An 11,581-nucleotide genomic window follows, 5' to 3' on the forward strand; every position below is an offset into this window, starting at 1 on the left:
TTGCTCCAAGTAAAAATACTCAGTAAGGCTAATTTATACTGAAACTTCTTCTGACTCAGACCTTTAGACAAGTTATCTGAGGGAGAAGCAGCAAAGTCAGGAAGCACTTTTGAGTCTCACCATGTCCCGTTTTATTTCCTTGCCTTCTTGATGGAAGGATTACTTTTAAAACATTCCCAAAACAGAACTGGACAGCGTTAGAAAAAAAAATTATGATAGTCACTCCCCCATCATACTTTTGACGTTCATTTTAATTTGTCCACACCATCCATCCACGTTTTCTCGACAAGTAGGAGGAAGGAGCTGCAAAAAACACCACATTCAAACATTCTCGCAATGAATAACAGGCAGTCTTTAACTTTGCGGTGTTTACATCAGACACGCAGCTCAGTGGGATAACGCGTGACGACAGGACCAGGGTGTCTCGTCTCTGGCGGAAGGAAGTCGCGGGAGGAAGAGGAGAACAAAACGCTCTTCTTCCAGTCGGAACCGCCCCCTCCCTTTCACCACAAACATTCAGAAATCTGACGGGGATGTTGTTGTTTTGTAACACAACAGTAACGTTAAAAAAAAGAAAAAACAACAACAAACAAACGAAAATAAAGAAGAGAGTTTTGGTAGTCTTGAAGGACTCTGCCTTTTGGCGACGCAGAGGCACAAAGAACTACAAGTCCACAGCCTCTCAAGAGCTGGATTTGGCCCACGTGTGTGTGTGTGTGTGTGTGTGTACACCATGTACATACAGAGTCGAAAGAGTGTGTGTCTGTGAGCATGTATGTGCATGAACGTGTGTGTGCGCATGTGTAGTAAGTCCCACAAGCCCTGTTCTCAGGACGCGTTGGGGATGGGTTTGTATTTCTTGAGCCGGGTCCACTGGCCTGTGGTGTAGTTCATCTCGAACACCGTGTCCACCAGCATGGTGGTGCTGCCTGTGCCGTCCGCCTTGGGCAGGATCTCCGTGTGTTCGCTCAGCTTGATCTGGATGATGTCACCCTGCTCCGGGCACGGGTTCTCTGGGGAGGGGAGGGGCTGTTAGTGTCATTTACATTTAGTCATTTAGCAGACGCTCTTATCCAGAGCGACTTACAGATGCAGGTAAGGTGACGTGCCTTGCCCAAGGACACAACGTCATTTTTCACGGCTGGGAATTGAACCGGCAACCTTTTGATTAATAGCCTGATTCCCTAACCGCTCAGCCATCTGACCCACCATTTATTACGAGTGACCCCATCCAAGTTGCTATGAGTTACCCAAGGTCATATCTAGGTCAATTTGATACTTTCTCCACTAAAGTTTTCAGCATACAGGCCGCAGGGTGCTCCTGCGAGCCAGGCTGTGTGTCGTACCTCTGGATCCAGCCATGAAGCCCAGGATGAGGGCCTTCTCTGGCCTCGTCACCTTGTTGGCTGTCTTGAACATCTCCTGGGCCGCGTACATCTGATCTCTCTGGAGGGGTAACAACACGCACATATGCAGACAGACAGAGAGAGAGAAACAGTATGAGAAAGGGGTTTCCATATTCATCAGCAGAACAGGCCTCTACCACGAGCCACTTGATGAAGGGGTGAGCTTGATGAAGGGGTGAGCTTGATGAAGGGGTGAGCTTCACAGCAGGTGAATCGACTAAACGACTAAACGGCGTCCGCATGCGGGTCGTTTGTTCCAACATTTAGCATTTTAGTCATTTACCAGACGCTCTTATCCAGAGCGACTTACAGTAAGTACAGGGACATTCCCCCCGAGGCAAGTAGGGTGAAGTGCCTTGCCCAAGGACACAACGTCATTTGGCATGGCCGGGAATCAAACTGGCAACCTTCAGATTACTAGCCCGACTCCCTCACCGCTCAGCCACCTGACTCTCCAGCTGAGAGACGTGCAAGCACAGCGAGCGAGGGGACCCACCGTGAGCGACAGGTTCTTCTTGGGCTGGGGCTGCGGAGGCGTGGGCGTGGGGGCGGGCTGCGGCGTGCTGGGGGGCTGGGCGGGGGTCTCGGGCTGGGTGGCGGTGGCGGCCGCTGGGGGGCCGTTGCTGGCCGGGGTGCTGGCCGGCGTGCTGGGGGAGGTGGGCGCAGCCGGGCTGGCCGTACTGGCGTTGTACATGGGCGTCCGCTGCTTGAACTGGTTGGGGAGGGTGGCGGCGCCTGCGCCGGGCGTGGCCGACTCCTCGGGCTGCCGGCCCAGCTGGAGGGCGTCGCGTCCTGACCCGCCCGCATTGGCTGTGGGAGGAGCAACGAAGGAGACCGCCATGAAACCAGGCGACAAACACCATTTCACAAACCATAAGGAAATGGGGGCAACATGGCCTAGGGAACCACAGAACACAGCCCTACGAAGAATCTTATCCTTTTGTATTCCGAGAGCTATGACACACACACACACTTGTCCCCCTCACCTGGCTGTGCCTCTGAGCTGGGAATGTAAGAGGAGGAGGGGACCATGCTGGGTGTGGCGGGCAGGTAGCTCGTGGAGGGCAGGGCACTCTCGTTGTTCAGGGCCCCCAGTTTCTGCAACACACAAAAGGTATATGAGAATGTGCTTCTGTGAACGAGAGAGGGAGGGAGGGGGGGAGGGAGAGGAAGAGAGACAGATGGAGACATGAAGTGTGTGTGTGTGTACCTGTGTGTGAGTGTGTGTGTACCTGTGTGTGAGTACCTGTGTGTGTGTGTGTGTGTGTGTACCTGTGTGTGTGTGTGTGTGTACCTGTGTGTGTGTGTGTGTGTGTGTACCTGTGTAGAGACCAGACCAGCAGCGTAGTCTGGAGTAGCGTTCTCCACCACCGCCGCCTCCTCTTTAGCTGCCTTCTCCCCGGCCTCTGTTTCTGTAGGAGAGACCAGCAGCACACACACACTGAGCACCTGCTGTATGCATCAACAGCAGAAGCCACTGGGGAGATAGAGAGCGAGAGCGAGAGCGAGAGAGAGAGCGAGACAGAGAGAGAGAGAGAGAGAGAGAGAGAGAGAGAGAGAGAGTAAGAGAGAGAGTAAGAGAGAGCGAGAGAGGTAGAGAAAACAGTCCTTTACCGAGAGTCTTTCTTCTCCTCTTTGCTTCTCTGCCAGCTCCAACCATGTCCAGCTCTGAGATATCCAACAACTGGAGGCAAGTAAATATACATTTTATGAATAACCTGTCTTGTCCAGCAGGGTTGATATATCATCTGACAGGGGGTGAAAACTGTCTTGGTCTTGGACATTAAAACAGGACGCCTTGGGAAAACAGAGTAGCAATGTTGGGCAACGACAGAGCAGAACGTGACGGCGCCATGGTTACCTTGACGCCCCTCTCCTTGCGCAGCGGAGTGCGTGCGGGGGCGATGGGGGTGCGGTTGCTGGGGGGGCTGAACATGCTGGGGGTGGTGGGGCTGCGGAAGGGGGCTTTGGGGATACCCTTGAGGGGCGCTGGAAAAGAAACGGGAGTTTTAAAATCTCCAGTTATCGATACAGACACGTTCAACTTAGTAGATAAGTGAGTGTGTTTCTCCATTTTAATGTGTGTGTGTGTGTATGAATGTGTGAGACTCACTGGTGGTGTCTAACTTCTTGACCAGACCTCGACCTTTGGCGTGGAAAGGCACTCCAGCGGTCTTCTTGAGCTGCTGAGCAGTTTCTGTGGCTGCAGACAGGAAGAGACCAGATCTGAACATGACTCAGACAACATGGAAGAGGCACGCACACCACCACTACAGCACACTGGTTCTGCAGCTTCACTTTGCTGTTCTAAACTTTTTTTTTTTTTGAGACTTTCTTGGTAAACCGATATTAAATAACTAAGGTGCCAACCACCATATGGCTTCTACCTCTCGTTCAAAAGCTGTTCTCATGGAGGACAGTGGCGGAGTGTTTTAATTTTATATTTAAATAGTTGTATTCTTAGATTGTTTAGTTCTTAGAAATAGTTAAACTTTTGTACTTTTACTTAATTTAAGATTTGTATATGTTTAGTGTTTTGCACCTCCCTGCCACAGTAAATTCTGTGTTTGTATAACATACATGGCGAATAAACCGAATTCTGTTTCTGACAGTGGAGGAGTGTTACGAGCAGAGGAGGGGGGGGGGGGGGAGGGGGGGGTCTTACATTTCTGCAGCAGCTCTGCCCTGAGGGTGGCGCTCTTGGGCTTCCTCTTCAGCTGGAAGTGTTTGACAGGGGGGGTAAGGGGGCCCACCAGGGTGGTTAGGGCACTCTTGTTCAGGTACTGGCACTCCAGGGGCAACATGACCGACGCCTCACACTCACTCACTGCAGCCGGGGGGGGGGGAGAGGGACGGGTAAGAGGGGTGAATAAGTAGACGACAGCAACAGGTGTCATTTTGAACTTTTTATGCATTTATATTTTCTTTATCTGATTCAGTGCACACTGCAAAGAAAGAAGAGGTCCCTCTGAGCTATCATCCGGACACATACAGCACAACATGCAAACATGCTTGCTGTTACATGCATATATACTGCTGTGACTGCAAAGATGATCAGAATAAAAACATTAAATGTTGATCTAATCTAAGAGACTTTTAGTCTAACACTAAACCCATGTAATGACCCCTGACCTTTCTCTCTGAGTTCCCCAAGGATGTCCTGCACGTTGGGGTTCTGCTCCTCCAGGTCCAGGTTGAGGGAGCCCGTTTCCGGGAAGGACTTGAGGATGTCTGCCACCATCAAGACCCACGGCTCGGAGTCCACCGTGGCCAGCTGGATGATCTCTGACAGGGCCTCCTTCATCTACGGAGACAGGAATCAGAATTGTTAGTTGCACTGAGAGGCAAAAACTGCCCGCGTTATTACGGAAGGAACAAGATTTTTTTTTCTTTTTTCTTATCATTCAAAGATGTTGGTGTTTTAACGCTGACGTACGCGCCAAAGATATGCGTTATTAGCAATAGGAGGCACATCATATTATGTCTGAGTCGTTGACACTGACGTGACATTCTATTTAATTATCTAAATGTACAGCAAGAAATCAAGTTAACCACTCGAGTCAAGAAAATTCAGTCACTGCTGAGAGTATCAAACTTTCGGTGTGACAACTTTATAGTTAGGCTAGCTACGCCCTCCGCGAGTCAGCATGGGTTGGTAAACTAGCCAACACACCGCAAGCATGCTAGCCTAGCAAGGTTCTGCATGTTTGATAACAAGAACGTCATGTTAAACTACGCTTTCCTTACAAGCGGCAAGCTATAGCAGCTAACTAACTTTGCTAACTAATACTGTGCAAGCTTGCGAACTAATGCCTTACTCGACGGTTAGTTAGCTAGCTAATTAATTTAACATGTTTGCTAATAATATACGACCAGGTAAACAACGAAATTTAACAGCTAGCTGGCTAGCAATCAAATAGCCTCTAACTACAATCATTAACTAAGGGCAATACAGCAAGTTCCAAGATGCGGATCCAGCTAGTTAAATAGCCTAGCTGGGTTAGCCAGTAAACAGTAGTACAAACTAGTCTGTTGCTGTTCATAGATTGCTAATAGATTATGATTAGCTCGTATTAGCTAGCTAGCCTAGCAAGTCAGAGATGGCAGATGTGTTATACACTTAAAGACGTCTGGGCATATCTTAATATAACCTTACGCCGTGCTTCAATGGACAATGTCAGTGTAAGTCATTCGTGTTCTTTATGTCTTTGGAAACAAGTCATACAACTTTATTCTAACATTTCACAGCTCGCTGCACTGCTAGCGCTCGACCAGCATAGTCAGTCAGAAACCCACCTCATCAACAGTCCGCCTCGGGAGATGCAGCATCCCAAGCAAGAGTTTTAGCTTCACCGGAGGCGATAAACTCGAAAAACACAAACGTATATTGTCGATAACGGATACCGTGAGGAGTGAAGCAATACTAGAAGGTGCCCACAGTTCGTCCGTTGATCCTAGTTTATTATGAAGCCACAGGCCGGTGTCGCTATCCTTCATCGACGCCATCTTGGAAAAGAAGTGTTGAGTTCGGGCATTTTAACAGGCTACCTAAGAAAACATAGCAGGGGCAAGAGGACCCACCCACAAGCTATTGATGTGAGAGATGAAATAATTCAACATGAATCTAATACATAAACCATAAATTCACTCGGAGATGTTATAATATATCCCTCAATGCATATACATGCTGCACACCCGACAGGACAGTGTGCCAGAAATAACGGTCTGAATGATTATATTTTATTGAAGTTGTGAAAAAGTTGTGTCTTTAGTTGAACTGAGTTTTTGTGTCTTTAGTTGGACTGAGTTTTTTTTTTGGTGGGGATAGACTGCCCCAGAGGGTCAATGTGATGGAAAATGAGTTATGTCAATGCAACCTTTAGTTATCAATATGGATGTTTTATTCGTTTTACAAAACTGCTGATGAATGAGTGTAGCCTACTTGCAAGAATTGCAATCACTTCCATGGTCATTTCTAAAATATTTTGTCTTATAATGATTACAGGATTTTTAAAGGAAGGAACTATTGGTCTCAAATTTACGCATGCGCCTCACGGCAAGTGATACGGGATTCTCCAGAGGTGTGCATCCGACCAGTTTTTGTTCTCCTTTAAATATTGTAAGATTGTAAGTAGCCTGTCTTTATTTATCAAATATATGTTATCATTACGTACCTAACGACTTGTCTTTAACTGAAATGTTGTCTTTAATAAAAGCAGACCATGACATTACCGTTGCTTTGTTTAGATGTTCGCATTTTTTACTAGACGACATTCAGATGATGTTGATATACGGATTCTGAAACAATAATTCGCTTAACATGTCTGAATAACAATGCTTTGTGTCCGTAGCCATCAATATGGCATCGATCGGCTATTTGCAAGCGACTATGCTTCTTCTAGCGGTCCAGCTTCTCTGTTATAGGGCAAGCAATGCCGAGGAGACGGGGACAGTTATACCTGCCGAGAGTAAGTAGATTTTAGGCCTTCGTCCGGCCTTGTAGGCTACGCGAACCAATCCAAATACTATAGGATAACACAGCATAATCTGATTTTGATACAATTGAGGAGTTGGTTAAGATATTAATGTGATATCAAGGGGTCACATAATAAATTGAGCATATGACATTTCATGCGCGTTTGCAGTTGTCCGTTTTGTACACCTATAACAATGTTTATGATGTTGATTTGTTCGCTTTGCGCTGTAGGCCGACCCTGTGTGGACTGTCATGCATTTGAATTCATGCAGAGGGCCCTGCAAGACCTAAAGAAGACTGCTTTTAACCTGGATGCCAGGGTAAGTGCTAAATGCAGCACTTTATTTTATAGGACATCATCTCACCTGTCTACACACAGTCAATCGCTTTATTACCTCTGTCTAAACTGAAAGTTGGACAAATAATGTTTCTCTGTGTCCTGTCCTCTCTCTCTCTCCTCCTTATTTGTTTATTTCTCTATCTCCCTCCCCCAGACGGAGACTCTAGTACTACGGGCTGAAAGGAAAGCCCTATGTGATTGTATGCCCACAAACTCCCTGCGCTGAGCTGTGTGTGTAAGTGTGTACGTGTGTCAGTGTGTATGTGTGTCTGTCGGTACCTTTGCCACTCCAGGTCTCATCCTTCAAGATTCTTCATCACCACATGACTCGTACTTAACATGAAATATGACGTTGTATTTTGTTATTCTTTTTAAATTGTAAACATAGGCACTTTATTGTTTCTGTTCAAATATTACTTTAGATATTGCAGTGGCTTAATGTGAATATAACAACACTGGAAGTGTCTGACCAACCGCCATTCACCCAGTTGTAGAGATGAAGTCTATGTATGTCATGTTTTTATATTGATAAATCCCACCGCTGTTCAATGTTATAAAAAAGAAGTTTAATAAGATGCACCTTTTTAACTGTTTGACTTCACATCATGTTACATAGATAGGACACATAAGCATACTTATTAAGAGTGTTGCAAGGGTTTCTAGAGATCACTCAAGTGCATAAAGCTGTAGTACTAAAGCCTATAATACACCATCTTACGTCTTCAGAATTGTAACAATTTTGTTGTTGTGAGTTTTACTAAACATTTTGACCAAGATGAGGAAGAAAAGGTTTACAATATAGTGCTTGTATAGGATTCTCTGTAGGGCAGAATTTTCGTTGCATGCAGCACCCTAGTCTTAGGCAAATTCTAGGCGCATGCACATTGTCTTGTACACACAGCATGCAGGAAGTCTATTTTGTCTTAGGTCTGCGTGACCTATAATACAGATAGATTCATTAAAGAGACATAGATTCATATGAAGCACTATAAATAAAAAGGGTTTGATAGATAGGAGTGGGATAGTCAGATGTGTAGCAACATATATTTAATGGCTGATCACTTTGGTATTTTTCTTGTTGCTTGTTAAGAAGTAGCCTCATACTTTATATGTGAAAATGCTTGTAGAGGAAAACTGTTTGACGGTCATTAAAGTTATTGTTCCATTTGTCTGTGTTTTGTGGTATACTATGGAATGGGCCAAACATGAATTACTCGATCAATCAGGACAGTTATCTGTTTTTGCCTGTTTAGTTCCACATGATCTGTCAGCCATTAGTAGCTTTCTTTTAATACAGGAAATAGTGTTAATGTTTCCATGACTCAAGCAAAACAAACACAGGAGAAGGGGTGAAGCTTTGGGGATGTGTGAACTCAGAGTTCTGGAGCCCTATTTAACTTACCGGTAGTACCTTTGATAAAAGGTATATTTTATTGTTGGTCTAGTCATGGTTTGATATGAAAAAAAAATCCCTGTCATCGTCCAACAATGAACGCAATCGGTTTAAACCTCTTCAAGCTGTCTTGCACAGAGCCTGGTTACATACACTGATATCTTTGACCTGAAATCGCATTATTCATAATGGGGATTACCTCCTTCAGAATCTGGTGCAGTTCTTTCCCTGACCACCAGGGAGACTCCTAAATCAAGCCAGGACTCCAACAAGGTCGCTGGGGTGCAGACTGCAGTGGATCAGGAGGCTCTGCAGAGCAAGCAGGAAATAAATAACTACACCACCGGCAAACAGAAAATCAGGGATGTGTGCTGGACAGGCCGACTAGGAAGTTTCCTATTTTTTCTTTTCCAGCTTCCTGTTCTGCTGCAGTGGGCAAGCTGGAAGTCAAACCTGACAGCTGTCATCCCTCTGGCTAGGCCAAAGACAAGTCTGGAGTAAACAAGGTCATTTTAATTGACCTTAGTCATCAGTAAAAAAAAATTTTTTTAAACACCACCTACCTGCACAATCAAAAAGCACACTTCATAATGTTTGGGAGGTGGGGAGGTTTGGATGGACCCAAGATTGATCTCTGGACAGGGCGAGGAGGGATGAACGAGAGTAGCCGAAGAGTTTCTTGCCTGGCGAGGGAGGAGAAGCTTCCAGAAGGTTTTAGTGAGGGAATCTTTACTGAAACACTGAGAAGAAGGTTCCTGTTCTGCTGAATCACCCAAACAGAAAATATGTCCATATCTCAGCAGGACGGAATATCCTCCTTTTATCCTTTCTTTTCATCTTCCCTGAGAAAGAAAAGCACAGTTGTTACTGTTTGAAGTTCATTAGCATGGACACAGGCAAAAAAACGTCCAATAAGATCCATGTACTCCTATATCTTCTGTAGGCAGGGTAAGACAGATGTTCAATAATCTTGCCTATTTATAGTTCCTCCAGCTAAATATGCCCTGTAACACAGAAAGGAGGAAATGGTTCCTGATTAATTTGACAAATTAAATATGATCTGCACCTGGATATGGGTATAGCTCAGTGGTAGAGCATTTGACTGCAGATCAAGAAGTCTGAGATTCCAAAGCTTTGGGCCAAGACTTCAGGACCAAGGACAGGGACAGCTACCACTCCCACCGTTGCTATGACGAGGGTGGCATCAGCTCCATTTCTGTTGCTTTGTGTTGAGTCCCTAAGTTTCATTATAGCCTCTCTGGACTCACCAGGCAAATGACATCCACCCCGTTTTCCCAACACACACAGACACACACACATGCTTTAGGCCAGATTGCAGAGTGGTCAAAAAATAATAGAATGTATAGACTGTCATAGAAAATATAAATTATGATTTATTTACCATTTTCCTTCTAGTTAAACTTTATTTTCATTTCGGTATGCTAAACACACCACATGTTAAAATGCTTAACCCTAACCTACCCACACACAGAAACTCAAAAGAACATGTTTAAGTTTGTTTCGCGTATGTTTACAAGCCGAGGTCTGTCGCTGAGTCACACCCGAAGCTTACTGAATGACACGGTGTATAGCAGTAGCAGCTCTACTATTGGCTGATCTGTGATTCACAGATACCAAAGAAAGATGTATAATGTTCGTCACTGCACGCTGATCATTTATTATTGCTTAAAACAGTCAAGATTATAAATGGCTTTTGAAGTATAGTTGATACATGATTAATGGTGCAGGCTATTTACACTACGGGTAAATCGAGTCCACTAACAATGGGGTTGTTAACAGTTAACAAAACTGTCTCCTGTTCCAGTTAAAAACTTAACTTATCGTATGACTCAACTCTACAACTGCGTTTACGGTCCCATAACTGTGGCCACGAGAGGGAGATATGGGATTGTCATGAATGTGTGCGTGTGAATTCCTATGATCTAACGCTCTACTGTTTCTCAATTCCTCAAATATTTCCACTCTTCACTCATCCACTCTACTGCTTCTCCTCTGAACTTTAAAACCAATTCCTGAAATTGAAGTTTAGTCACGTATTTGATGCAACTGCAGCTTCGAAAACTATAACGAACTCAAATATTGTATTCTGATTCAAATAGGCTATACAACATCGAATCCACCACATTTTAATCAAGTTTATATTTTCACGACCCCCCACCACGCTGAGCAGCGCAGTGGTCATTTTTGGCTGCAGGGAAAATAGCGGCACAAACTAACCAGGTTTGGGGTTTATGGTTGGCGGGGATATAATCCTTGTATGCATTGAGAATGTCCTTTCTCGTGCGGCGTAGCGTCTTTTAACGTTAACAGATTCTTCCTTCTGGATAGTGACGAGATAGGGAGGATGAGGCGATGGGGAAAGCCGGGGTGGCTGTACTGCAGTGCAGTAGAGCTGTCACTCAACAGACGAGCAAACCTACAAACTGCCAGACGTACCCGAATCATCGTCCATGCAAAATATACATTTCATAACATAAACTTATGCTCTCACGATGGGCGACGCATCCTTTTGCCACAATGCACTAATTTTACACCGCTAGACAGGCATGCATGTTTGTGGGGGCGGGGGTGGGTGTGGGCGGGTGGTACTACCTGTTAAGACTCATCCTGACACTCACTAGCACCCCCCTCCCATTCTTAGCGTTTAAGAATTATTCCAGAAGAATGTTCCAAGTTCAGAGACGCCTCTCTCGGGTAGCTCTAACCCAATCAGATTCGCGCGGTGGAGCGGCCAAGCCAATCTCTGCAGTGCGTGGACCACCCAACCCCTGAATCTGAATCCGACCGTTCTGTCGCATTATATATTGTGCTTGAAATACGCCGGCAAGTCTTGGTCGTGAGTAGCGCTCAGGGTTGCCGCAGAACACCGGTCTTTTTTCTTTCACTATTTAAAACGCATCATCCCACCGTTTCTTTCCTCTTTCCAAGTTCAGTTTTTGTTTTTA

General features: G+C 45.4%; 2 protein-coding genes across 5 annotated transcripts; one reads left to right on the forward strand and one right to left on the reverse strand.

Annotated features, from left to right (window-relative positions):
- Nucleotides 1-107: 107 nt before the first annotated feature.
- Nucleotides 108-5,912, reverse strand: nelfa (negative elongation factor complex member A). The gene is made up of 11 exons (XM_067261674.1): nt 5,703-5,912; nt 4,539-4,710; nt 4,072-4,233; nt 3,520-3,609; nt 3,268-3,395; nt 3,021-3,090; nt 2,727-2,818; nt 2,393-2,504; nt 1,903-2,216; nt 1,347-1,446; nt 108-1,013 (listed from the first exon to the last, which is right to left on the reverse strand). The coding sequence occupies exons 1-11, from the start codon at nt 5,910-5,912 to the stop codon at nt 829-831; spliced, it is 1,635 nt and encodes a 544-aa protein (XP_067117775.1). The 3' UTR covers nt 108-828.
- Nucleotides 5,091-8,389, forward strand: nicol1 (NELL2 interacting cell ontogeny regulator 1). Of its 4 annotated transcripts, none has more exons than XM_067261676.1 (5): nt 5,091-6,002; nt 6,412-6,487; nt 6,758-6,874; nt 7,114-7,202; nt 7,377-8,389. In XM_067261676.1, the coding sequence occupies exons 2-5, from the start codon at nt 6,451-6,453 to the stop codon at nt 7,446-7,448; spliced, it is 315 nt and encodes a 104-aa protein (XP_067117777.1). In that variant the 5' UTR covers nt 5,091-6,002; nt 6,412-6,450; the 3' UTR covers nt 7,449-8,389. The 4 variants fall into 4 exon arrangements, with proteins under 4 accessions (XP_067117777.1, XP_067117780.1, XP_067117778.1 ...); XM_067261679.1 differs by having other exon boundaries at nt 6,423-6,533; XM_067261677.1 differs by having other exon boundaries at nt 5,091-5,588.
- The last annotated feature ends 3,192 nt before the right edge of the window (nt 8,390-11,581 follow it).

Source organism: Osmerus mordax, chromosome 23 (genome assembly GCF_038355195.1).
Source record: "Osmerus mordax isolate fOsmMor3 chromosome 23, fOsmMor3.pri, whole genome shotgun sequence".
Lineage (NCBI taxonomy): Eukaryota > Metazoa > Chordata > Actinopteri > Osmeriformes > Osmeridae > Osmerus > Osmerus mordax.